The sequence below is a fragment of the Mchenga conophoros genome, linkage group LG14 (assembly GCF_057382185.1).
Source record: "Mchenga conophoros isolate Kocher_MC1m ecotype Shallow Benthic linkage group LG14, M_conophoros_male_GT1.1, whole genome shotgun sequence".
NCBI lineage: Eukaryota > Metazoa > Chordata > Actinopteri > Cichliformes > Cichlidae > Mchenga > Mchenga conophoros.
Window position 1 is genome coordinate 22,700,028 of NC_140539.1, and position 27,840 is coordinate 22,727,867.

At 41.6% G+C, this 27,840-nt stretch overlaps 2 protein-coding genes across 4 annotated transcripts in view; one reads left to right on the top strand and one right to left on the bottom strand.

The window, feature by feature from the left end:
* rsrc1 (arginine/serine-rich coiled-coil 1) overlaps window positions 1-16,891 on the bottom strand; it is a 121,198-nt gene extending 104,307 nt beyond the window's left edge. Inside the window, exons 1-3 of one of the 2 annotated variants that reach the window (XM_085243418.1) lie at window positions 16,802-16,891; window positions 16,150-16,344; window positions 12,390-12,512 (exon numbers count right to left, since the gene is read on the bottom strand). In XM_085243418.1, the coding sequence (XP_085099544.1) occupies window positions 12,390-12,512; window positions 16,150-16,328 (302 nt within the window). In that variant the 5' untranslated portion in view covers window positions 16,329-16,344; window positions 16,802-16,891. Of the gene's footprint in view, window positions 1-12,389; window positions 12,513-16,149; window positions 16,345-16,437; window positions 16,685-16,801 lie in introns of those variants that run through there. The other variant, XM_085243419.1, reaches the window with a different exon arrangement.
* A 2,117-nt stretch (window positions 16,892-19,008) lies between these two features.
* shox2 (shox homeobox 2) lies at window positions 19,009-27,087 on the top strand. 2 transcript variants are annotated; one of them, XM_085243420.1, is made up of 5 exons: window positions 19,009-19,553; window positions 21,220-21,428; window positions 23,973-24,030; window positions 24,365-24,453; window positions 25,297-27,087. In XM_085243420.1, exons 1-5 carry the CDS (start codon window positions 19,298-19,300, stop codon window positions 25,588-25,590), a joined length of 906 nt encoding a protein of 301 aa, XP_085099546.1. In that variant the 5' UTR covers window positions 19,009-19,297; the 3' UTR covers window positions 25,591-27,087. The 2 variants fall into 2 exon arrangements, with proteins under 2 accessions (XP_085099546.1, XP_085099547.1); XM_085243421.1 differs by having other exon boundaries at window positions 25,333-27,087.
* The last annotated feature ends 753 nt before the right edge of the window (window positions 27,088-27,840 follow it).

Here is a 27,840-nt window from a genome sequence, read left to right on the forward strand (position 1 = left end):
AGACAGCATGATCCAGAAACAATAAAAAAGCAGGACCTGACACCAATATCCAAACTATGTCTGACCTAAACTGACATAAAAACAGCATAAATAAAAAAGATAAAACTTATTGTAATAACTTGTAAGTCATTTTTAAACACCACAGAAAGACCGATTTTTGAAAACCTCAACTATTACAATAAAAACAGAATATTATTGCATTGCCTGGGAAATGTATTTGACTAGAAAATGGGAAAAATTTAACCTATTAAGTTAACGGTAAAGCACTGGATTTAAGTACTCTACAGCCACACACACACACAGAAGAAAAAAAGCTCGCTAGTCGACTTTTCCGAGCAATAGACAGATTGAAAAAGAAACAGGCCTATTGAAAGCGAGACGATCCATATTTGAAGAACTTCATTAATGCACTGTTCCCCGCCGAGTTATTTCCAGTGACAGAGCACACAGCAGCAGCTTCATGTTCAAGTTAAAAGTCACTTTTCTTTTTTTTTTTTATACAATTTCAATGTGTCTAAAAGCACCTTGAGTGAGCAATGTGCATTTCCTGCTGCCAAAAGACGTGGAAAACAGCTGTTCCTGCCCGACGCTGCCTGCTGAATGGAATGCAAATATGTTAACCATCCAGAATTTATTACTTTTGAGTGCTCTTCAAACGCAACGGCAGACACAAGTTTAATTTATGATATTCCTCTAATTATGAGAGCTGTTGAAATCATTTCCCAAGCTGCTTCCTCCTTCCAAGCAGCCACAATATCTGTTCCCTCGGTTCACAGTACACGCACAGACGCACACACTCAGACGGATTCAGTCAACCACTGTGCACACCCACACAGAAACATAAATATACATACACACACACTAGCACACAAGGAATCGCTGCAAAGTAGCTGATTGTGAGCACAATTAACACAGCAAAGACGGAGCATGAAAGATTCACAGAAATGTTTTTTCTTCATTCCGCTCTGCTTCATAAAAGCAAAGTTTAGATTTGTCATAATCTTCAGTTTGCTTTTAATTTGGCAGTCGTCAACACAAACGTCTGCAATGCCCTGCTACGCTGTGAAACAGAAATGAGACCCCATGCAGGCCACCCACTCACTATCTCCCATACACACCCAAACACACACACACGGCTACAGCCACAAGCCACAAGGTCAAGTCATTTAGCAGAGTTCAAAGGCCTTCAAAGATCCCTCAGATCTATATGAACCTAAACGGCCAGCCAACGATGAGAGAAAAGATGACTTTCTGCAGCAAGATACAGTTTCCATGTGTGTGCACGCATGCTTCTATGCCCATGTATGTGCATGTGCTGCTGGGTGCTTGTGTGTTGATTACCCACAGTCTTCACTGTCACATATGCGCAGTGTCACTCAGCCTCTACGTCGCAATCCTAAACTTGGCCGTCTGGTGTGCACTCGCAACCTTTGACCTCCTTGCAGCCGCAGCTTGACATGACACCCATTAGCAGCTGGAGCTGGGGCTGGCCCAGCCACTCGCTTTGACACAAGGTCAAGTAGAGGTCACGCTCAGACTAGGTGCTAACTCGCCAACTCGCTCACAGCCACTCACGCAATTGAAACCCACTTTTTTCTCCCCCTCTTTCCAAATCCATCACGGCTCGGAACAATTAGCTACGCTGAATCAGAGTTGTTTTGGATGTCGCCGTCCCCATCGGTAAGGAGGGAGAGAAAAGTAGAAGGACAAACAAGGAAGAGGAGAAAGGACATGGAGCAAAAGGTGAAGGACAGCAGGAGGTTAAGGAGGGAAAAGAGGGGAAACGATTTTTTAAAAAGTTGGAAAGTCAAGAACAATCAGAGTTTAAAAAAAAAAAAAAACCCGAGGAAGAATGAAAAAGAAATTGGGAGAAGACGGAGCAGACAGCCGTACTTCACATCAAGCTGGCTCCAATTAGCAGGTGTGCTCTCAGACGCTCACTCTCCCTCTCTCTCTCTCTGGTCAGGGAAGATGTATTTTTCTGCCTTTTATACGCATGTATTTATGAAGTGGTAGGAGATCTGAGGGCCCTTAGCATAACAGCCTTTTATTGTTTAAATGTGGACTGCTCGGCCCCGTGTGCTTAAGTGATTTAGGAACCTCACAACTCCGGTATAAGAAAAATCATAAACGCTGAGACAAACCATGTGGGTGGACTGTAAAAGGCACAGAGGAACGGGCCGACAAAAAGCAGACACACATTCCACTACTAAAGGGAAACTACACTTAATTAAACACCCAAGACACAACTGGAACAGTGCCCTGTAAAAAACATGGAACTATTAGTTTCGCCTCTTCGGTGGAATAACATAAAGTTGTCTTCTAACAGAACAGAGACTTGTCTCATAAAGAAGTTTCTAAAAATCTTTTTTTTATAAACCGCTGTCGAGATTGAACAAGGAGAGGAGAGAAACACTGGAAGAGAGATCAAGAAATGAATAGAAAGAGAAAACACTCGTACCCTTCGAGGAAACCCCCCCCCCCCAATTCTGTCACTTCACATAATCTACATGTCCTGTGCATTGAACTAGAAGTAGGAGAAGTATGATTTTCCCCCCTTTACTGCTCACAGACAAACACAGAACTTTATGACTCGAGAACTCGAGACGCTCCAGTTTCGTAAACATTGAGCAGAAAAATATACAAACATATAGACCAGCTCTGGTGAAAATTTAGTTTAGTGTATATCATAAGTCAATTTTTTATACATGCGGCATGCTAAGTATATGGCTTTTATATCTAAGGGAATTTCACTGTTTGAGGACATTTCATATCTTTACATTTTATGTTATTTAAATCTAAAGATAAAGATATTAGAATTCACGTTTTTAAAAAAAAAAAGTTTGCAAGTTACTGTGATGGCATGAATGTCATTCTTTACACATCTGCAGTGCCACGCTTTGTGTCAATATCCCACCAAGTTTATAGAGAAATCTGCCCAACTTCCACTCCAACAAAACCGTTGACTGCATTTAGAATAATTACATTTCCCAGCTTTTATTTAATGCCAAAATCCCAACGTCAAGTTCTCTGTTCAACCAGTCACAGAAATGCTCTGCTCCTTTGTTCAACCAATCACACGACAGTTGGCCACGTATCCTTTGGCTGATCCATCTATCTCCACTTCCTCCTCATGTCCTCGACTGTGCCAAAACCCAAATGGATACATAGAGCAAAAAAAAAAAAAAAAAAAGGAAGACAAATTTCAAATAGAAAACCTCATGCGCATGCTGAGAAAGTGTTTCATTACTTTTAAAAAGATTGTCAAGGTTTCAGTCAAGGCGCACATGATCCTCGTTTCATTTCTCTGCCATTCTCTCTCATTTTTCTTCTCTTTTTCCACAAATAAATTACCAAATGTGTGAGTGAAACCACGTGCGTGTGTGTGCGGTTGCTTTGCTTGTCCAAAGAGAACTGACAAGTGCAGGCAGTCGATCCATTAGCTGGCAATTTGCTCTTAAGTTGTCCGGGTTGGGGACGGGGGCGAGGGCGGTGGGGGAAGAAGGGTTTTTTGGCAAGACAATGCACATGACTCTGCTGAGGACAAGTTAAGTGAGGTGCTCACACACATAATCCTAGGCCATCACTCAAACACCCCTTTAAGACATGCACTCTTACGCACAGCCTAAATGGAAATCAGTGGCCCAATAACGAAAACAAAAGCCTGTTGTAAAAAATTTGGATGCATCTAATAATGTTAAAAAATCATTATAGTATAAACAGGGCCATGCCAGCAAACTTGAAACTATATGTGTTTACATATGCATCCTCCAAGTTCAAGTGTCCATATGGCCGGAGTAGGCACACAACGAGAGTACAAGGTAAACACGGCTGACTGAGGTTTGTCCATGCATGCTCTCTGAGCTCAGGTCTCCATGGACTGGCTCAAAACCTGGCCAGTGAATCTCACACACACACAGAGCACATAAACATACCTCCCGTCCACCCTCCCTCCCTGTGTGTGTAGTATGTTTAAGCGTGAAAAGAAGAACTGTGGACAGACGGTGGCGTTTATGTGTGCATAAATTAAGAGCAGAAGCTGTTAATTAAAAGGGGGGGGGAAATACGCAGGGATGAAATAAAACTTTGCTAATCGACTGCTTGGCAAGGTGACCTCCGAGTGCGTCGGCCATCGTTCTAGGACCTGCTGTCCTGCTGGGCGAGGGGCACAGGAGGGCAATGTGCAGGTCTGACTATGAAAAGAAGACAATCGGGTAGAGCGCCCCTCTTCTCTTTGCTCTCTCGCTCTCTAGCAATGCATCTCTAGCTCGCTCTACCCTCCTTCTCCGCCCAGAGCGTTATTAGACCCAGAGCTCTGCTGCGGCTCCAAACAGCTCAATGACAACACACAGGGCCTGCCAATTAGAAATAATTAGACAGTCATTTCAGTGGCAAGTCTTTTTAAGTGCATATATAACGATGCAATGATGCTTATTAGCCGGCCTGAGCCGGCGAGGACCAGGGCCTCAAACGCTTTGGTGCTGGAGAAAATAATTATGCCAGTGATCACAAAGCGAGCTGCACATCTCTGTACTTCACCTCCACGCGTTTCAAAAATCCACTTCATTAGCTCCCGTAATTAATCCTCCATTAATTGCAGGAAAAGCCCAGTTTACCTCCCTTCGTTTCTAATTATCATCTTATAAATAGTTATGGTTCTAATTAATGTGTTCATTAGGCAGGATATTTCTCTCAAAGCCTCGCTGGGAGCCAAAGGTCCGGCTCAGCTCTCTCTGAAGCCTAACCAGCCAGAAGGTGAGGCCATCCTGCCTGCATTTGCTTTTATTTTACTACATTCAACCTCCTAATTGGCATTTAAAACCCAATTTGGAAGAACTTCAAGAAGCTTAAATAGGAGAGAGAGACAGAGAAAAAGCAGGAAGGAGAGTGAGAGAGATACATTTGGTGTTCATTTTCCTATGCCAGAGCTAAAAGCGTTTCTGTCTCCGTCTTTCTCTCGGTCTGGCCAGACGGATGAGGCTTTTCACTGTCATAAAGTGAACACAATGAGGGCTGATTGCATGTTATTAGTGTTTGGCATTTCAGTGGTTTTATTTTCAAAACAGCAAATCTGTTTCTCTACCCAAAAAAATAACACTGGAAATGACATACTTCTACTGAGTTTCAGTCATCAAAGAACTAAATCGTGTCTTTGGTATACAAACAGAAATTAACTTTAGGCTGGTGTCTATGATACCTAATTAACCCTGAAGACTTTCACTGGCAGAGGTGCAAAACAATACAAAACCTTCTCAATTATCACAGGTATGATCTTGAAACTGTATCCTCATTTTATCATTTTGCATTTACTTTTTTAAGACAAGACTATAAACTTGAAGATTTTAAACTGTAATGCTATTAATACAGTTATTTTGGGTACTTGTATCACTCATCCTCAAATATGATGTTGCTCGGCACAAATTATATTGATTTACTGTATGTTTTATGTCTCCAGTATATATATATTAACATAAAATGTTAATTTGTGTTTATAACTTCTGCTCCTGGGCATCACCGCTGCTTCCCAGCAAGAAGGTCCTTGGTTCAAATCCACTGGCCGGCTCATGCCTCTGTGTGGAATCTGCATGTTGTGCTTGTGTGTGTGTTCTCTCCAGGTATTCTGGCTTCCTCCAACAGTCCAAAGACATGCATGGGGCTAGGTTAATTGGCAATGCTAACTGGGCTGTAGGTGTGAACGCAAATGGCTGGAATGGTGAAAGGTTTGACTGCAATAAACAGGCGACCTGTTCACGTGTACCCAGCCTTCACCCTATGACAGCTGGGATAGGGTGATAGGGTGTCCAGCCCACCCACACCCTGAAACCAAATTGGATAAGCTGAACAAAATTAATGGATGGACTTTTACTCAGTTTTAGCTGCTTCAAAACAAACGTGTTGAGTGACCTTCAGAGAAAACCGATTATTAGGACATAAATGCTGTCAATTTAAAAAAAAAAACAACAAAACAAAAAAAAAACATACTAAAAGCTAATAACATCACAGCTAAGATAAAAAGATATTTTATTTTCCCAAATAAACCATTCAAATTTTGCATGTTCGTAGTGATTAGGGACAACAGTTGGTGTGTTTTATATTGAAAATCTCGATAGGTACTAGTGGTTAAACAGGCAGTTAGTCCAATTGTACTAATAGTGCCTTCCTATGTGATGATTGGAGTTTTAGGGAAATACAGAATTTCCTCATTTTACAACCATACTAATGAGAATGAGTATGAATGTTCTTTTCTAATTTTGAAGTAACTTTCTGCTTTGAACCCAGATCAATGTGCTCAAATGATTTCTGACATAATGATTAGGCGACCAAGATATTCCTCTTTGCCCTCTATGAACTGACATGAAAAAAATGTTAAAAAATGTTTAAACTACATTTTCCAACCGCCGCTACAACGTAACAAGCTTTATGTGTCATTACTACCCATTTGTTTAGCAGACGGATAATATGAGTAAAGGGACCAGTCTGTGCCGTCTGTGATGTTAAACTCGTCTTTGTTTAGGACCATCGAATTTTTGTGCGTGTGCGCGAGTGCAGACTACAGCTAGGTTTCTACCCAGGGGAGTGGGCTAGTGTGTTGTGAGCCTGCAGGATGGAGGGGTGCGATGGAGAGGGGGGTGGCTTGGCAGAAGTGAAGAAGAGGGTGAGTAGGAGGGGGGTTTCCTCTGGCAGTAGAGGGGAACACTGCTTGCGGCGAAGCGGGGATGAAAGAGGCTGTCTGTGTCAGTCACTTATTCCTCCCTTTGGTAAATAAAGGTTTCTGACAACAAAGCCGAGCAGCGCTTGACTGGCCTTTACAGCAGATAAATAAAAAAGACAACACAGAAAGAGAGTAAGACAGAGAGAGGGGGGAAAAGAGAGAAACACAACAACAAACGCGTTCAGATCTCATGACGCATGTTGATTTTTATGGAGTAGAGAAGACGTAGCTGAACTAAACCAGGTCATCTTTCAGTTTAAATCAACACTTTGCAAGTCCGGTAATAGGGGAAGAAGGAAAAAAGGGCTAAATGTCATCCTGAGGAAAGGGGAGAAGAAAAGCTGTTGAGAGTCTATGGGATAACAGACAGACGGATGGAAAAAACAGCCAGAAGCCTGCTCTTAAATTCCAGTATAAGACCCACTACAACATTGGGAGAACACAAGTGAGATTCTGTACCTTGAAGAAGAAAAAGGATGTAAGGATTGTTAGCAGTCTTCCTCATTTTATTTTGTATCCATCAGCCACACAATTTACCCCTTATGGCCAACTTATAAAAGCAAAATGTCAGTGTGTTTTTGAGGAAATCGGATTTCACATGTCATTTCCTCGAAACACACTCGGGCTCGTTTCCCTCATGAAGCTAGCGACACCCAAAACCACCTGCTACTTCTCGCTCACAGACACACTCTAAACTGTGCAAATAAAAATATATGTCGGAGAAAAACGCAGAGAAAAATTCCCACCCCGCCACCTGACAGGGGAATTGCTGATCCAGGTGCAATGAAAGCTGGGAGGCTTCACTTCAGCTTCCCCACAATAAAGTTGCTGATTTTCCTCCTCCCTCTTCTGTCTACTTGCACTCAGCTGCCCCACCATCCACTCCTCCCTTCTGCTCCTCACCTCGGCACTCCCTGTTCCAAGCTGCCTGGATGACCTTGTACACACTCCGTGTCAGTGCAAGGCAGAAAAAGCTATCTAGCAGATGTACGACACCTCATCTTATACGGGAGAAAATTGCTGAGTGAAATAAATACCAGGCCATCGCTCAACCTTTGCACGTACACGTGCACACGCCTGGAGTGCTTCTGTGATCTCCTGTGCAGAAAACAGAGCTCATGTTATGGTCTGTAACATCCAAATAACCTAGTTCTTCCAGTCTTGCTGGAGAAGTTCCACAATGAGGTTCCAATCGTACCGCTGTCTGTGATATTTACAAACACAAAGAAAGCCATTTGGAAATCATCAATCTAATACTCCCACAATCTTAAATTAATCTGAGTGTAGCCATCGATTTGACTTCTGAATCTCGTCTACTACAGACCTGAATAGGTCAGCGTTTTGATATTTTAACCCGTTTCATTATCGATCCACATTGTTATTCCTCCAAAATGAAAAGCTTTTGCTGTTGCAACCGAGCCTGGACATGCAAAAGTAGTTCAGTTTCTTTCTGAGTACTCCTTTTAACAGGAACACTCGAGGCTTACTTTAAAAAAAATCAATACAACCCAAAGATATGAAAACAAACTCTGTACAATTACTGATTATTATTTCCATCTTCGGCAAGTTTAAAATGCACTTATTCATTTACTAATAGCTGAAATACTATCCAAAGGTGGTGGAGATTAAAATCCACCTACACCTCTAAGGTGCTCCAATCTAGTTTTACTGACCAATCGAAGCACTTTATACTACAAGGTGCATTTAACAATGCATTCAGTTATTCTATAAACTTTCAGTTCTTTTATTATTTCACAAGCATGACCAATTTAACGTGCAGGTCTTTAGAGTGTGAAAGGAAGCTGGAGTACCAGCCAAGAAACCACGTAGGCACAGGAGAACATGCACCTCTCACATGAAAGGATCTAGATGGGGTTCAAAGCAGGAACCTTCTTGCTGTGAAGTGACCGTTGTAACCATTGCACCCCTGTGCTGCCAAAGATATGCATGTTCAGTTTATTAGTCATTCCAAACTGGCCACAGGTGTGAAAGTGAGTATGAATGATTTCAACAGACTGGCAAACTGTGCCATATAAGAGCTAGGTTAAGCTCCACCCCTCATGACTGCCCTGAACTGAATAAGCTGAAAAAAATGGATAGACTTTAGATTTGGAGTCATTTTCCTGCTTTAAGCAAGCATCGGTTTGGAACTCATCTTGACATGTGTGAGAGTCTGAGACAATCCTAACTCTGGTCAGCGTAGCATAGCACTTTAGATGGTGTGTTTATATCTCGCTACTACTAGGAAAATGACTGCTAATTAGAGGTCTCACTCACCATATAATTATGACAGCAGTGATGAAGTCACTCTGTGCTAGCAGGGCTAAACCCTGACGCTAGCACTCTGCGTTGCTAGCTCAACACACCCTGAAATATTAATGGGGAAAATGTAAGCATTACCATGTGCCCTCCAGTATATGCTCACCTACGTGTGAATAGCTAACATTACCCGAAATGCTCAGCTTCCTTTTGATGGGTCAAGTGGTGGATTTGACGCATGAGACATTCCTCCTCATCTTCCAACGGCCCTCTAAAGCTAACTGTTGTCAATGAAAGGCTGACAGAATGACTGACTGCGCCACACACATTTAACCCCTGCTGTGGCCGCCCATGAAAGCGGACCACACCGATGCTCCGTTGAGCTCACCTAAAGACGTTCCTGTGATCCGACTGTGATGATAGGCCGTGTCGCCTTTGTTGGACTGGGTATGCATCAGATCACTCTACTCTGCTGCTGCCATGCTCCACTCTGCTCTCCCCCAGTGGACTAGGCCATGACACTCCCCCTCATATTCACGCAAATCTGCACATACATGCATTCTCTCAATCAGCCTCACACATGTTCACTTGACAGCGTGCTCACAGGAAGGCACGACACACACCCACAGAGCCTGATATGCCTGCTCACATCAAAGAGAATAAACATTAATGGCAAATAGGTAATCTGCTCCTCTTGTCTGTTTTACATTTCAGGGCTAGATTGACTGCCTCTGGGGGACCTGGCCCTTCTCTGATTGAGGGCAGGAAAAAAAAGAAGAAAAAAAAAAGAGTGTAAAAGAGAGGAGAGGAGAAGGAAGCAACGATAGATGTAAACACATGATAGAGCGTTATTCTTATTTCATGTATCTCTTTATTTTTTATTTATACAAAGGGGATTGAAAAGGAGGTAATAAAATTCATTCACTTCAACCCACGATGGCCCACTATGGTCCTAATCTTCTCCCCAGCAATATTCCAATGCAGACATTATTATTCTTATTTCTTCTGAATAATATCCCTCTCTTCTCTACACTGGGGCTCACTTTTGTCTTTCCACTTTATTCCTCCCCCTGTTTTAGGATCTTCTCTGCTCTATCCCTCGCCTGGAGAAACTCAGCCTATTCTCTCCACACTTTTTCATTCCCTTCTAACTTCTGAACCCCTCTCTCCATCTTCTCCTCCAGTCAGTGCTCTCTGTATCTTCTTACTCTTCTGCTTCACATGCTGAAGGAGGTGCCAGGTTGGTGTGGCCAGGGTGGGGGGTGGGGGGGTTGGCAGGCAGCACCTCATATCCTATCTGCGTATCAATCATGAGCTGCTGTCCATGCAATCCTCCTCTGATCCATCAGCCAGCCTCTCAGGGAGCTCAGGCAGCCTCATCCCGACGCGCGCGCGCGCGCGCACACACACACACACACACACACACACACACACACACACACACACACACACACACACACACACACACACACACACACACACACACACACAGCACTGACTAATAGCAGTCAGGGCACCTGTGCACACATCAACCTGCTTTCATTTCACAACCCCCAGCTGCTGTAAAATATGCAGTGTCCCACCAAAGTCATGCACAGCGCAGATGCAGCACTTCTGATAAATACAGACGGAAGAATAGTCACATAATTTCTCCACAACTGCTCAAATATCATTTAGCTTCGCTGTCAATTAAATTAAATATTATGCTCTAGATTCATTCTTAAATTGTGTGGTTGATAAAAGATTTAAAACAAAAAAATCAAATTACTATTGTTTGCCAATCAATCATTTCATCACTTCTGCTCTTTTCCCATTTATTACACAAGAAAACTGCCACTGGATTCTTCGAACGCTAACACAGGAGCACATGTGCCCGTGTCAACTTCTGCAGACACAAATTGTAGCTGCCATCACTTAACTGCATAAATTTAATCATCATTGCCATCATTTTGCACATCTCCACCTCTAACACTGCCTCAACCTCATAACGCCCCACCACGCACTCCCACCAACACCAGCCCGGCCCAGCCCACCTGCTCCTCGCTTACCGCTAAGCCGATTACACAACGCAACCCTCCTAATCACACTGCAGCGTTTGTAAACACCGATGTCATCGACTGTAGTTCTAAATCTCCCAAATCCCTTCCACCTTTCATCTCACACCACACCATTTTCAACTGATGTTTTAATCACCAGTGGTGCTGTGAGTGACTGCCACTGTACCGCAGAGAGCAGCGAGAGAATGTGTGAAAAATGTTTGGCTGAATTCTCCCAATAAATGGCCTCAGCGTGCAGTCAAACACCGAAATTCGCTTATTCCAAAAGCCTGTGAGCATTACATCGGAGAGTTGAAGTGTGGTGCCTTTTCATGGCGCAATCAACCACACGTGTCAGAACATCCCTGTTGCATCATCCCTTCATCCTGACACCTCTGTAATCAAGATATTAAAACACTTTTTCCTTTGTGATTAAAATGATCTATGCTCTCCCCCGCAGCCATACACAAGTAAACAAAGGGCCTTGCTTGCGCATATATTATGACAACCTTTTCTTCAAATGTGCGTCTGTGCATGTATTTATGCATTTGTTTGTGTGTGTGTGTGTGTGTGTGAGTGTGAGGAAGGGATTTAAAAACAGCACAGTTTACTGGTTCATTAGCACCAGATTAGCTATGCTAATGACATGGACCACCACACAGAGACTTTCTCTTTATGTTTCTGAAAGGGACACGGGACTGTGAGTGTGTGCATAGTGTGGTGCAGCCGTGTACACATTTGTCACGTGAATAACTTTTTTTTTTTAAAGGAGCAACAACATTAATAATCATAATTCAACAAAGTATGTACCACTAATGACGGTTTAATGGTGCTAATGAGTGAAAGGAGAGGTGCTTCCAGAAAAGGGTTTGGCAGGCAGACTGGAGTGGTGCTGCATGTGACCTGCTGTCTCTGCGTGTCACAGTCTCATTAATACTCATGCAGTAAGACGGATAGTCGGAGCAAACGGAGACACAACTAGATGCACACGCAATACAGTAATTCAGACCTAAAACATAAGTTTCCATGTGCTTCCATCTGATGACATAAGACATAAATATGAAATGATGTGTTGTTTAGACTACAATAAACTTTCAAAAAAATGTATTTTTCTGTAATAAGAAAAATCTGCAATGGCATTCCTTGCACTGATTTGTAATACAAACACCCTTAACCTTTCCAAGCTTCCCCCCCCACCCCCAAACCAACTTTTAAAATGATGTGGGTACCGTCTCTCTCACTCCTTTTCTCCAAGCGTGACTAAAACTTAGACAATCTGACTTTAAAATCCTGTTAGGAAACTTCAAGTGACTGGAAATAATACAGCAGTTTGAGGGATTAAGCAGAATGAGCAGAATGAATAATGTCCACGATGGTGCTACCTCCTGTCCCGGCTGCGTGACCTGTGTGAACGGTGGCTCCTCCCTTTGTCTCTCTCTGCGCTTCGACTCCTCCTCCTGCGAGATGAACTGTGAGACGAACTGCTGCTGGAACGTCTTCTCCTCCTGGGACAGGAAAAAAAAAAATACACACATACATTTAATCTTATTATAGAATCTTTAAAAGCAGATCAATCATACAGGAGTATGATTATACAACTAATCATTGTTCTGGAGTTCAAAAAAAAAAAAAACTGCACAAATTTGTCCTGAATGCTTAGGGTGGTTAATAGAGGGAGGGGGGGGGGGGGTCATTCAGCTGTATTGTTTAGTTTCTCACAGTTTACTTTCCACAAAAATCAAAGTCTTACCATTCCCGTAAAAAGTCTCTCCTCACTTCACCCTAATGCTCCACTACGTCAAGCACATTTTTCTGTGTTCATTTTCCCAGTGGACAAAAACTCAGAAAGCACCATCTAAAATTCTTCCCTCTTCTAAAAAAGTGGATATCGTGTCACTACTTTATTTTGCTGTTATGTTTAAGAGAAAACATACCCACACGATCCAGAAAACGTAGCTTGTTATCAGAATCACAAGCAGCTAGTGTGCATTAGTGAATGCTCTGGTCCAAGGCCCAGAGCTGCAGAGCCATGCAGGATGCCTTACAGTTACTCCACAGGGGCCCTTTAGTTCTCTGCTGCTCTTTAATGTGGCTACAGCAGCGTGTGCAGCGTCTATTTTCCAAACACCGCTCACACTGAGTTCCTATTGATATCATGTAGCAGGAGTCATTTATGGGAGTGAATGTAAATGCTGAAACAGCCCCACGCCCGATACTGCAAACACTTTGTGCAATATTCATTATTTAAAACATCTTCTTTTGTTTCACCAGAACCAAAAATAACCAAATCTTTAATACACATGCCCCCCCCCCACAAAAAATCCCTCTCTCAGTCCTGTGGGAGCTCTGCTAGATAGAGAAGGAGAGAAGAAAAAGGCAAGCAATACAAATAACACAGAGGCTGAACTATCAAACCAGATTTGTACCACTTAGAGAAACCCAGCAAAGATCTATTAGTATTCTAAAGGCTGGATCCCAAGAGCGGGGCCTTATGAAATAACTTCCACAGCCCTGCACAACCACTTCACACACTGCACAGAAGAAGCACACAGTAGTGAGATGGGATTATTTGGAAGGAGGGGAAAGCTCACACATTTTCACAAAAGCCTGTGTGCACGTAATAAAACATAATGGGTAGAACACATGCAAGAGGGAAGCAATGGCCAACACAGAAGTCTTTAACGTGAACGCAAATAACACCTCACAACTTGGACTTCATTTTGCGTTTATTCACACACACTTTTCCATCTCACTCCCGTATTGTAACTTAACCACGGCCAGGGATACAATTACTTTCCTTACATATACATGTTAATTATGTGGTTATGATGTCACCCAGCCAGAACATAAGCCCTCTTCTGTTTTACCTCATGTAAGGTCACTTTACATTACTCAGGTTGACAGTGCTACAAAACGTGTGGTCGCTTTTATGAACCTATTTAAAGCAAGTAGATCCAACACACACACAGAGACAGAAATACAGAAGGTCTTAGTCAATTGTTCAAAACACACAAGCAGTTAATAGATGAAGGACTGTGGTCCCAGGGTTTACACTGCCCACCCTACCCCACCCTGTGCAGGCAGCCAATGACTTCCCATCAGCAGTAATGGACCTTGACCAAGCCTCATAAATAATTACCATCAACTGGCCTTGTCTGAACAGCCACATACACCCAGTGGCAGCTGTGGATAGACGGTTGGATGGATGGAGGTCAGGTCCAGTCAGTAGCTACTTGCAAAGAAGGTTGATTATTACTGAACCTCCTCATTCCTCAGCAACAGCTAAACACTGAAGTGTTTTACTTTACGAAGATCAGAATAAAATGATAAAACTGATGTTATGTCATAACCTTTTATATTTAAGCCTTCACATTATCAAGAGGAGGGTTGATATGAAATAAGCCCAAACAAAAATCTATCCTAGATTTCTATTGAAGAATAAGAAACTAACCTCTCTGCAAAGCTGTTTGCCTTCCAAACCTATTTTTACAGACGCAAAAGTGCTTGTTTAAATTCTTACTGACATCCTTTCCTGGACAAATTATTACCACTGCACAATGATTCAAAATTTTCTTGTTAGATTTTATTTCTTGGTCCTTTTAAAGTGTCTTAATTCTGGCATTTACTGGGAAAAGTATGACGGCCCTTCGCTGTCCACACGGAATCATTACCGAAGACATAATTTTCCAATCTAGGAACTTCATAACTCATTTACTAGAAAATAGGTTTACTCTTAAATGAGCTATGTTGTAAAAAGCCTATGCTAAACATCTGTACTTTTAAAATCAGAACATTTAATGTGAAACGTTTAGAAAGCTAGCATGCTGGCCAGACAAACATCTCTTAATCTGTTGTTCTATCTAGCTTCATTACCTAAGCTTTTGTCTGTTGAGGAAAAAGTCTGAATATGATATAATCCGATATCATGACGTTCTCCATTTTAAAACAAAAACTAGAGAACATTTTGAAGTCAAAACAAAATAATGTCCACCATTTTTTTCATGTATCAGCTGATATGCAAATACAATCCTCTACTTGGCTGTCTGAAATGCAAATTCCTGAAATTCTCATGATTACAGACACATTTTGATGGGATGACAACCAAAGATATAAACGATCAAATTCGAGAAAATATATATAATTAGTTTAGCTGCTCCTGTTTCAGGGTGCCGGTACCATGTATGTCCAGTGGCTGTCATACTTTCATGTTTTACTGAAATGCTTGAATACAAAAGAGTCACAGTTATGAAAACCTGCTCTTTTCCAACTACAATAAGTCAAAATGTGTGAGTGGAAAAAAAAATCTGCATACAATGTTTGTGTTTTGTTTTTTTAAGCTATTCAAGCTATACAGATAATATATGTATACAGAAGAATGTTGTAACTTAACTACAGAGCACAAGAAATATACAAGAAGTATACATCAGTGTTTTCAGCCTCTGCTTTATCGAGTTTTTCAAGAAAAGACTGACTGCTGGGAAGCATAATACCACTAAAATCCAAGTGGAACCCAAGCAGCATATCAACTGGTGATAGTGGCCAAAAGTGATCCCTCAGAGACACGTCAGCATCAGTGCAATTGTTGTCCCATAGACAATACATACAACTTTAATCCAGGTAAAAGATATACTAGGGTTGAATGCAGCAATTGCAGAGTTAGTCATAACGAAGCAACCAGCAGCTCCTTCATGTGAAGTCTGTCGAATACATTCCCCTTTTCAATAACTCTAAAACAGTATAGGTTTATACCTTATATTCAAATATATTGGCCAAAATACAGGGCGTGATTGCACACGTTTTATTACTAGTTTACAAGCGCATGGTCATTTGTGTGCATTTGAAATGCTGTGTATTTTAATGTACATGATGAAATCTTCTAAACTGAGAATCCTGAATGACCTCCTGGATTTTAGTTATGCAATAAATATATTTTGTAAAAACCAAAATATTTGTGTTTAAAATGTGTCACATTTTAATTAGGTTCAGCCCCTCCAATGAAATGCTCAATTTCTGAATGCATCTGGCTTTTAACCTTTCAGAAGCTTTAAATGCAAAACAGTCGTTGGTTAAACACACTCCAGCCGAACAGAGAGCCGCACTCTGCACGCATGTAAGAAGGAAAATTTCACGATGAAGCCTAACCTCCTGTCTCTGGAGCGAGAGCGGCTCCGGCGGCGACTGGACCTCCGACTGCGGCTACTTCTCACTCTGCTGCCAGAGGAAGAGGACGAAGAAGAAGAAGAGGAAGAAGAGCGGCGACGCTGTTTCTTCTTTCTCTTGCTTCGGCTGTCATCATCACTGTCGGACGAGCGCCTACCCATGCTGGCGGTCAGTCAGCTGGCAAAACATACACAAGAGTGGGGTTGCTCCTTTTGACATCTCTCAAACAACCCTTCGAGACAGTTTGCTGGAATATCAGTGGGAACCGACCTATTTATTTACTCCTCACGTGTATAAAACACAACGTTTTTACTACTCTGACCACTGTACCATAAGCTCATTTAACGACTATTAAAGCACAGCCACCTACATACAGTAGTATTTAACTTATTAAATCACCACCGACTGCTAAAAGGTAAAGTACCGTTGCCGCAAGCAGCTAATAAATGTTTGTTTTTGTGCAGAGGCTAGCTACTAAGCTAACGGTGCTAACTTAACCAGCTTGGGACCGCGGTTCTTGTTCTAAATAAAGGTCCCGGATGTGCAATAGTAAACGTATCACATCTACTAACATGTCTTATATTAAAAATAAGTGTATCCCTATAAAAATTAAAAGGAGAGTCCCGCTTCTCACCTTTAAATGGCACTGCCTCTCAACAACAGCCATGCACTGTTTGGGAGACTCTGCTTGTCAAACCGGAAAGCATCGATCAAGGAATTAGAATCAAACACAGAGCAATCGATCGAAGGACCCCCTTTTTTACCATAGCTTTACGGATTTTGCCTCTATTATGTTTCATTAACTAAACAACACTTATTTAATAATTCGGCATACATAGTTTGTCGTTGTTGTTGTTGCTGCAACGTTAGATATTGTGTTAAACAGTTTTAAAGTATTTTTGTATAACACTACTACATAAACAAAGTCGCTTGAATCGCCTTAATTAAACGAGATAAAGTTAGACAATTACATTTCCATAATAGCATGACTATTATGACGATTTGGGGGATGGTAAAAGCTCTTTAAAAAAGAGCATTTCTAAATGGAGATTATTTAATGTAGTATTTTAATGAGGGACTAAGCTTCATTTGTATTTTTTTTCTCTTGATGGTGTATTTTCTGTGCAGTTTTTAAAATAGCATCCAGTCGATGAAAAATTATGACTACAAATGTATTGCAAGTGTATGTCTGCCAACAGCACGAGCTACTTATATTTCGTTTTAATCGGACAAAATACTCACTCACAATGCGCCCAAATAAACGAGTGGATGTGTGTCAGTGATTATTTGCATGAGATCATCTTCTCAGATATTAATCTTTTTCACAAACAAGGCCAGGCAGAGGATCCAAACAACATTAAGTGAATAACTGCTTCCTGACATTTAAAAACAGAAGAAAGGACAACATTATATCGACTGATACATTGCTAATGTGCACAGGAATGACAGATAAGAGAGCATTAAATGGGGCAGTTTCAGTGCAAATAGACACAGGAGGCAACTCAACGCTACAGGAGGAATCCTCCCGCTTTCCGATGCAGTAGAAATAATAGTAATTAATGCCTAAGGTTTAAGCAGAAACTTCATTAATATTTAATGAGGAGAACTGTAAAGAGGACTTGTGTGGAAATGAGGCTTTTTATAGATTATCAATAAACGTGCTTAATTTTACATCAAATTCATTTCGACTTTTTTTTTTTTTTAAATCCCGCTATATCCAGTTTCTTCTCTGGCTACACGTCCCCTCCTCTTCTGGCTTAATTGCCATCTCTTCGCTGCACTCGCTATATACCTACCTGAACACGCAAGTGAACCATTGTTTATTTTTTTATTTTTTGCAAATAATCGTTTCAGCTGGAGGGGGAGAAAAAACGAGTTGAAAGCGTTAATTAGTGAGCCCAATGGCAACGCATCGCAAGAGGCACTATAATTAAACGTTTAGCTGCTTAAACATCCTAATGACTTAAAAACCCCACTGAGGATTAATATGAAGCGATGTGGCGTATCTAATGATGACGTTGCAAAACACAACAATTAGTGATCAGAGACACAAACGGGGTGGTCTAAAAAAATATTGATTAAGTTGTCCAAAAAAAACATCCGATAATAATACTAATAATAATAATACTTTACCATACAATATTTTTATCCAATTTTATTATTTTTTTTAAACCGTGAAAATCCACTTTCAAATTAAAAGCGCAATAAAATAAATAAATAGAGCAGGCCTGAAGCGAACTATGTACAACTGTGGGTTAAAGCCAAATGTGTTCACTTGAACTTGATTTGAAGCTCCGTGTATAAGTTGGTGCTGCACCTCTCGGCATCCCAGCTGGTCCCAGCTTTCACCGCTTTCTCTCTCCGTGTCAGCGTTGCGTCTTTTTTGTTATTATTTTTTCCCCTCCGCAGATCACAGAGATATAGCGAGGAAGGGCTCCTCATCCATGTGCTTCCCTCTCTCTTGTCATTTTCTGATTTTTTTAAGCCACACCCCTGCAGAAAGAGAGAGAGAGCGAGAGAGACGGGAGAGAGAGCGAGAGAGAGAGATCCGTGACCATCTCCCGGGTGTTTAAAAAACTAACTCAGGACAATAGCAGCGAATGAGCGCTTAATTAAATTAATTAGTCCTTCTTGTCAATCTCGGATTAATGGCCAATAGCGGTGGTGCTGTTTAATGTTTTTACTCGGCTTCTCTCTCTCTCTCTCTCTCTCTCTCTCTCTCTCTCTCGCTCTCTCGCTCCAGTATCAGTGAAGGGGTAGGAGGTGGGGGGCGTGGGGGGGGGGGGGGGGGGGGGGGGCTCATCCCGGCATCCTGAGGGGAGGTAATTTGCACGGATCAAGGGGGCAAGGCGCCGCAAAGTATAAATACTGTGACTTCAATAGAGGATCACCAGCAGGTTCCCAACTCCGCTACCAAAGGAGGAGGAATTGGCTGAGAAGATATATCTTCATATATTTTTTACCTTTTGTCCAGAGTTTGGCTGCATCACCTTGTATCATTTTCAAGGGGTCGACTTTAAAAAGAGCCGCACCACTGATGTCTTAAGCTGTCGTGGAGCAAAGGGAGAGTGTGTGAGTGAGTGAGTGAGTGTGGTGTGTGTGATTTTTTTAAAGAGGAGAGGAAGGAGTGATGGAAGAGCTCACCGCTTTCGTGTCTAAGTCTTTCGATCAGAAAGTGAAGGAGAAGAAGGAAGTGATAACCTACAGGGAGGTGTTGGAGACCGGGTCGACGCGAGCAGGGAGCAGGGAGTCTTTATCTGCGGAGCCGGGGAGCCGAGAGGAGCCGGCCGCCGTTAACCGGAACGTTGCGCTCTCGCCGGGCAGGGAAACTGACATGCTCGGCCCGGAAAGAATCAGGGACGCCGGGAGCCCCAAACTCATTGACGGTAGGACTTCACGGTGTTCTATACACAGTCTTTACGAGCAGGAATGTGTAGAGGACTTAGAGGAGAGAAAGACAGAGAGAGAGAGGGAGTGATCGAGCCCTGAGAAGACAAGCGAGCGTGCAGCCACATGTTTATTTGCGAAAAAGAGTTGAGCTCATGACTGTCATCCACACGGATATATTGCAGATTTTTAGCAGCCCGGTGGAGCGATTCTCGATTTAGTGACAGTCAGTTAGCGAGGTAAGAAGAGAAATTATTAACTGATGCTTTCTGGAAGTGCAGGCTATCGATTGGTTTTGGTAACTGTAGCTGTTTGCCTTATTTAAAAAAGAAAGAAAGAAAATAGCTACTCCTGAGACTGTAATGCTAATTAAAATATAGCTTATTATCTCTTTATAATGCATTTAAAAAGTTTCAATTTAAAAAATACAGAACACCAGGAAAAGGCCCACGTGTGACAAACAGTAAGGCCCGCATGTGGAAAACTACCCATATTTCTATAATATTAGTGCACTTGCGATATCGTGCTTTTTATGTATATATGTATATGTATATGTATATACAGATCATACAAATAATTATGTGGATTGTCTTCAGTAACGCTGCAGGTTAACCTCCTTGAGAGTGATCAGATTTATTTAAGAAGCATTGATTGTCAATGACCTCGGGCATCTGTACTTGCTATATTGTGAGGCCTATGGGAACGTTTGAACTCAAAGAAGGCGTAAAAACACACCTGGCGTTCAAATCGGTGGACTCGAGCGATTCAGTACAAGTCCTGTCATTTCTGCTGTCACTAACGTGTGATCCCGCACACCAATATAACACAGGCTTACACCAGAAGGGATAATTATTTATCACCGCTATCCTCAATAATTTAGCGTTTTTATGTATATATTTATGATTGCATAACCAAAACATTAGCAGGTAAACAAACCGGTGATGTAAAAAATCGTACTTCCAACACTAAAGGCTGAACCAAATAGAAATATTTACATTTGATTACGATTTTCAGAGAAAATTTTGCTTGACGTTTTAATGAAAGTGGAGCAGATGCTCGTGTGTCCCGTGCAAGCCTTCCCCACAGTGTTTTCTGAAACCTGGACAAAATGTGACAACATACTGGACAAGATATCTTAGAGCTGGGTGCTTGCGAAAAAAAGACATCTGTTCGTCATGGGCAGCGTGGTTAAAAGCGGAACTGCGACAAGCGTGTATCAGACATCCAACAGTGGGCACAGCGTTGCATATTTATAAGCAGTTAATAATTAAAGAGCTTTATGTAGCTCTACAAAACATCCGAGGTCTGATAGCTCTGTGATATTTGAGGGCACGTCTTTCTTTCTCTCTTTCTTTGGCGGTTGTAAGCTTTTATTTAATTGCTTTATTTAAATTCCTAGCTGATTTTTGTGTGTGTTAGGTGCCCTTTAATCTCCGCTTGCATACCCAGGTGGGTGGCTTGTGTTTTTACCTGTTTATAATCTGAATTATGCGTTAGCCTAAACATGACAGTGAAGCATTTTTGCACATTAAAAAAAAAGAAAAAAAAGAAAAAAATAACACTTTTAAGCACCTTAGAAATATGCAGTCCAGTAATAAGCAGGCTGGAGGTCACAGTACAGCCACATGATGTTGACGTCTCCCTCCTTTCTCGTCCGCACAACAGGCACCACGGATGTAAAAGAGAGAAAAGAGGACTCGAAGCCCATTGAAGACGAGACACAAACTAAAATCAAACAGAGGAGAAGTCGGACTAACTTCACATTAGAGCAGCTCAATGAGCTGGAGCGGCTCTTCGACGAAACCCACTACCCGGACGCCTTCATGCGGGAGGAGCTTAGCCAGCGACTGGGACTGTCGGAGGCCCGAGTACAGGTAGGGACAGTCAGTTAAACGAGACTATAATAATAATAATAATAATAATAATAATAATAATAATAATAATAATAATAATAATAATAATAATAGAGGAAAAAATAAGATAACATCTGTGATAGAAAAAGTGACCATATTTTGAGTCTAAGCATGAAATTGAGATCTAAATCATAATTAAAAATTCATTATAATGACAATTATAATTACCACTATCGGCATTATGGAAGTGTAAGATGATGTTTGCTGTAGTAATAATAATAATAATAATAATAATAATAATAATAATAATAATAATAATAATAATAATAATAATAATAATAATAATAATAATAAACGGGGGAAAAACTTCCACGGGTCTTTCCTTTTACAGGAAGGATTTTACACTCTTCCCTGATTTTTGTTTTGCTTGATATCCCGCATGTAAACGGTGTGAGGGTGATAATATTTTGTTTGATTGAGGGTTGTTGTTTTCTTTTAATGCAATACGATAAGTGTGGCTCGACTGACTTGTATTAATGCTGCATTTATTGATGTAATGCTGTGTTTGTGAGACGGTTGAGTGGATCCCCAGAAGTGTTATGGAAGTTGTAATAAGTTAAATGAGATCTTAAGATCTTAAGAAAGGAAGGCAGAGTTCACCAGCAGCATGCAACTTCCTCTCCCAATTATTCTCTGTGATTAGGGTTTTTTCCCCCCCTCAACACGTTTGGATTATTTACCGTGTTCATTATCTCAATTAGGCGCTGCTCGTGTCACGAGACCACGTTTTGAATCTTTATTGTCCAAACGGGCGGAAACAAATAAAGCCTCTAAATATTTGTCTTCGGTTTCTGGGTGTATATGTTACCATGGCCCTGTTTGTCAGCGCTGCTGTAGTTTTTCACGGGGACAGGCCATCTGCGCAGAAACCCAGTAAGGGCTTCGCCGAGTCTGTGGGGTCGGTGGGTGATTGGTGGGGGCTCAGACAGGTCTTGTGCAATCCGCGGGAGGGGCGGGGGGCATATAGAAGAAGAAGAAGGTGTACTTTATTGAACACAGTTGTTGTTTTTGTTTGTTATTTTTTTGTTGTCATCTGTTTTTCTCAAAAACCTTACAGCATCTTATTTCACACTCGTATGGCCCGATTTCGTGGAGGACACAGTATTTGTCTCCACAACGAACATGGCGGTCTTCTGGATTGGGGTGGGGGCCATAACAAAACGGGTACCTCCATTAAAAAAAAAAAAAAAAAAAAAAAAAAAAAAATCCCCCATCTCAAACTCAACCCACCACACCCCCCGAAAAAAAAGTTAAAGCCAGCTTTTTGCAGGGCTCTATACCGGTCTCAACTGGAATCTCACCAATAAGGCGTATTGTGTCCCGAACAAGGGGCACAGCTCGGGGGATTTGCATAAATTATGTATTATTTTCTACCCAAATCAAGAACAGCTCACCCTCACTCTCTATCTGTCTCGTTCTCTCTCTCTTTTATCTCTGCTGGGGCATTATACATTTTTACCAGTTGCATGCACAGACCACACATTTATTTTGATGTGTTTTTTTATTTTTTAAATTGCGCCTCAATCAATATTCTGCAGTGCATTTTCCTGCTTTTATCGTGCTAATAAATTATACCTGAAGCGTGCACAAAAGAACTTCCGATTGACATCTAACTGTGATCAATAAATGAAGCCAGCTGACAGCCAAATCAATATGATATTTCAATCAAGCTTTCGCCGTGAGTGTATATAGGCCTGCTGACGTGAAAGGGGGACTGCACGCCGACGCGTTGCATCGTGGGCTAATTCAGCCGGTGCTTTGTCTGAGAGATTCAAAGCAGATTATCATAGTAATAAATCGTTTAATCTGTGTTCCAAGGCGTTTCTCTGAAATTGACGCTTGTCGATTTCAACAGGAGGAAAAAGAGAAGTGAGCTGTCTTTGAAGCGAGTTTTTTTGTGTGTGTCTGTGTGTGAGTGCGTGTTATGGCGGTGATTAGACAAAACTGCGAGGCATTTAAGCGATTCTCTGACATGGATTTTTCTGCAGATAAGGGTAATTAATTTCAGTGGTCATTTAATGAGAGGGAGGCGGAAAGAGAAAGAGGGAGATGCTCTCGGATCGCTTTGCTCTGATGTCCAAAACCATAATAGCATTGCTGCTATTCGATATCCGAGAGACCATTCAACTCTTCAGGGACACTAATCTATAGAAAGATGAAACCAGCGCTGACAAGGTTATTTATTATAGTCCAATAGTCCTGCATATTTCCAACAAGAGCGTTTCATTTCTGATATGATTTTAAATCTCCCTTTAGTAGATTTACACTTTCCTTTTTTTTTTTGACTCCACTGTTTCCCTTCTCTCTGCTTCCGCTCAAACTGTCTCTCTCTTGTTGTAGACTAAACGTAATAATTAAAATCTGGGGTTAAGCAGTGCCATTAATATTTCACTGCTCCTCGGGGATATTGTTTTTCTTCGGTTGTTGTCACTTTGAGAGGAATTACACATGGCCTCGCAAGCAGCTGCCAATCAGTGGGTCTCTAATTAATTTCTGTCCCCACAGGTTTGGTTCCAGAACAGAAGAGCCAAATGCAGAAAGCAGGAAAACCAATTACATAAAGGTACACTTTTATCCCACACAACACAAACGACTATATGTTTATGTCTATTCCACTTTACTTTTATTCAACTGCAAAGCAACTGCACACTCGAACGCGAGCCAGCCTTTATGTTACTATTTAGTTAGTGGCTTAATTTCCAGTTAATTACGCCATCAGAATCATGGCGTTTTCTTTTTGTTTATATATTTTTTAAGTGAGTGTCTATCTTGGACGTTATTGCAAGTTTACTCCAGACAATCAGCTTTTACTGCTCGTTATTCAGCCCTGCGGTTTTACTCTTTGTGTCGTTGAATATTCTTCTCACATGATTAGGCTATCATCTGTGTTTTCGCAGGAGTCCTGATTGGAGCAGCGAATCAGTTTGAAGCCTGTCGTGTAGCGCCATATGTCAACGTGGGGGCTTTACGGATGCCATTCCAACAGGCAAGTTACTTTGAAGCGTCTAGTCTTAAAACCAGACCAATCCCCCGACTGCTCTCTTGGCACAGCCTCTGCCCAAGTGCTATGCAGAGACTCCAGATCCAATGTAGGGGGTAACTAAACTCTTATTACCACACTGACAAAAACACTGTGCCAACACAGAGGAGTCTGTACAGCCTAATTGGAAAATTCCTTTTATTTTTTACAAATTTATTTTATTTTTTTTAAAACCAGCTATTTGTCTTTTTTCTTCTTCTTAACCATTAAACCACAGCACACAAACATATTAACGGCCCAGCAGGCCAAAACTACTACTAGTAGTACTAAAACATTTTAACATTTAAATAAGTGAAGGGAAATCCCTGATATTTGATTTAGACTACTAATTTGAACACCTGTATATATGGTAGCTAATAGCACGATACAGAGAATCTGGATAAAGCCGTTAAGTTATTGAGTTTATATCTTCTGTCATGTCAGTGAAGTCTAGTTTTTAGTTTGAGCACCGCTGGTTAACTTTATTTCCCAAAGGCCACATAAGTTTGGCTTTAGATTGCATTTCATGCAGTCGATGTCCAGCAAAATAAAAACACAAATTTGATCTCTGACTCACAAGAGTTGCAGTGTAGCCACTAAAACCCCAGGAGCTAAACGACACGGCCAGTGATTATTGCTCACTGTTTCACTGAGCAGCCATACATTTTCTTTCTTTCTTCTTCTTCTTTTTTTTTTTAAAGCAGCCTAATCGAAACTAAATCTGCAGTCACACCAGTGAAAATGAGCCTACAGACAAAGTTAACGCATGTTCTCCCCCTTCTCTCCCCATCCGTGCGTCCCGTCCTGTAGGATAGTCATTGCAACGTGCCGCCCTTCTCCTTTCAGGTGCAGGCGCAGCTACAGCTGGACAGCGCCGTGGCGCACGCGCAACACCACCTGCACTCTCACCTGGCGGCGCACGCGCCCTACATGATGTTCCCCGCGCCGCCGTTCGGCCTCCCCCTGGCGACGCTCGCGGCAGAGTCAGCCTCCGCCGCCTCCGTCGTGGCCGCCGCCGCCGCCGCCAAGAACACCAGCAAAAACTCAAGCATCGCCGACCTAAGACTGAAGGCCAAAAAGCACACGGCCGCGTTGGGACTGTGACCCCTCCTCCCTCTCCCCCCTTCCACTCTACTCCACTTCCCTCACCTCCCCTTCCCCCAGAGAGACGTTACAGGACACGAGGCGCGGACGCACTACGGAACTTGCGACTGAGAGACACTGAACTTTAACGCTTATAAAGTGTGCGGGGAAAAAATAATCCAAGGACAAAGTGAGAGAAAAAAATTATCCGTGGACGTTATTTATGTTTTTAAAACGAAGGACAACGAACATGACTATTAAATATAGGCTATTTATGAGAAAAATAAAAGGGGACTGTGACGTTATAGCCTACCCAGACGTGGTTTTTGACGCCAAAAAACAAAAACAAAACAAACAGACAAACAAACAAATAGAAAAAGATTTTAAAAATACAAAAAATAAAAATAAAAAAATGGCGGATGGGGTGGATAGCAAGGCTATACCCACCGCCTTCTCTCAGCAGCCACACGGCTGAGGAGGCCGGCGGGACACCTCGAGGAGCAGGAGGAGGAGGATGCAGCTGGGTCGGTTAATACTTTGTCAAACAAGGCGAACCATTCTGCAGTTGTTTTGATCTGTTTTATTATTGTTATGTTATTATTATTATTTCAGTTTGAACCTATATAGAGGCTGGCCTCGTTATATTTCCAAACCAATTTCTCTGTGTAAGGACAGAGCGGGAATTCTTTGACAAACAACAAACAAACAAAAAAGAGAGAGACAATAATCGAAGTGTTTTTCCCTCCTCTGTTTCCTGTCCAATTTGGAAATGCCTCGGCAGTGTTGTGCATGAGTATGTCTTCAAGGATGACGTGACGTGAGCCCCATCTCCCTCCCCTCCCTTTCTCTACCCCCCACCTCCTCGACAAAGGGCAACTCTCACTTGAATGTCTGGCCCATCTGACCTTGTTTGGACCTCCTCTGGTAAAGGTGAAACGGGCGACACACCAGAAATGTGAGATTGTAAAACATGTGTAGGCTATGCTGAACTTTCTGTTAGGATAACCCGATCTGCTGCCCATATTCACAAGGCGATCTGTGCCTCCCTCCCAGCCCCCCTCCTCCAGCGCTTTAAAGGAGGGCGTATTGCCATGAATGCCATCTTTTTGGCAGTGAACAAACAGAGAAATTACAGCAACACGAAGACTGTATTCAAACCGGTACGGGCACGTGTAAAATATGTTTATAAACCAGACACATGCATTATTTTATTATTTAGTGGCTTCATGAATGCCTTGTGTGTGGGACGGGGTGGGGTTTGTTCATTTTGTATTTTACTTTATTTCCGTGTATTAAAAAAATCATGTGCTTTCTGTATGTAATTTTGATGTTTTTATAAACAGTGAAAGTGAACTCACCTGAGGCACGGGTTTCTACAAAAGTAAAAACAAGCAAACCAAAAAAAAAAGTTTAAAAAAATCACGAGATTGTTTAACTTTTTTCCCCCCATCACATGTGAAACTTGGATCCACCTAAACAAAAGTGTTTTTCGGTCATATAATAAATTAACAAACGTTTCTTAAACGAGTCGACAATTTTTTTTACAAAACAATTGGCTATTATTATTATTATTATTATTATTATTATTATTATTATTATTATTATTATTATTATTATTATTATTATTATTATTATTATTACCAGTAAAACATGAAAAACAACAGCTCTTTATTAATTCATTCCTGTGGCTGTGGTCTTTTGATACGTCACGGTTGTGACAGGCCCGTTTAGCTGGAACATCGGTGTCTGCTGCTGCGTGCATGCCAATCCGATGCATTATTCATAGTTTGGTTATGGAGGGTTTGTGGAAAAGGACTGGTAATTTCCAGTACAAGCTAAAACGGGCAGATAAAGATTTAAAGAAAAGAAGAAGACGACTCAGTGACTCGAGTTTTGCCGCATTTAGGCACTTCAAATGGACACTGTTATATTCCTTTTTTAGGCTACTCATTTAGATTTGAAACGACTCTGTTATTCTTGCAGGAAATTAAGTCCCCCCGGACCCATGAGCCAACCCCAAATGGCCTGATGATTACATAAAACAAAGATGGATTTTTAATGTAATTATACTCGCGCGGTTTGTTTGTGCGTGCAGCTAGCAACAGCCTTAATGCTCCAGATGATAAATATTAGGCTACTTAGTCTCAGTCCTGATGCCTTAAACAAATAGCAGGTGTCGCACTTTGTTACATGCGCAACTTAAAGGTTGCTGTAAGTAACTGCGATGGGAAATAATTGTAATAGAAAAAAAAATGTAACATAGGTTAATGA

Coding starts and splice junctions, on each gene's coding strand:
- shox2 (XM_085243420.1), top strand. CDS start 19,298: ATGGAAGAGCTCACCGCTTTCGTGTCTAAGTCTTTCGATCAGAAAGTG. Junction 19,554..21,219: donor GAGCCCCAAACTCATTGACG/GTAGGACTTCAC, acceptor TCCGCACAACAG/GCACCACGGATGTAAAAGAG. Junction 21,429..23,972: donor TGTCGGAGGCCCGAGTACAG/GTAGGGACAGTC, acceptor CTGTCCCCACAG/GTTTGGTTCCAGAACAGAAG.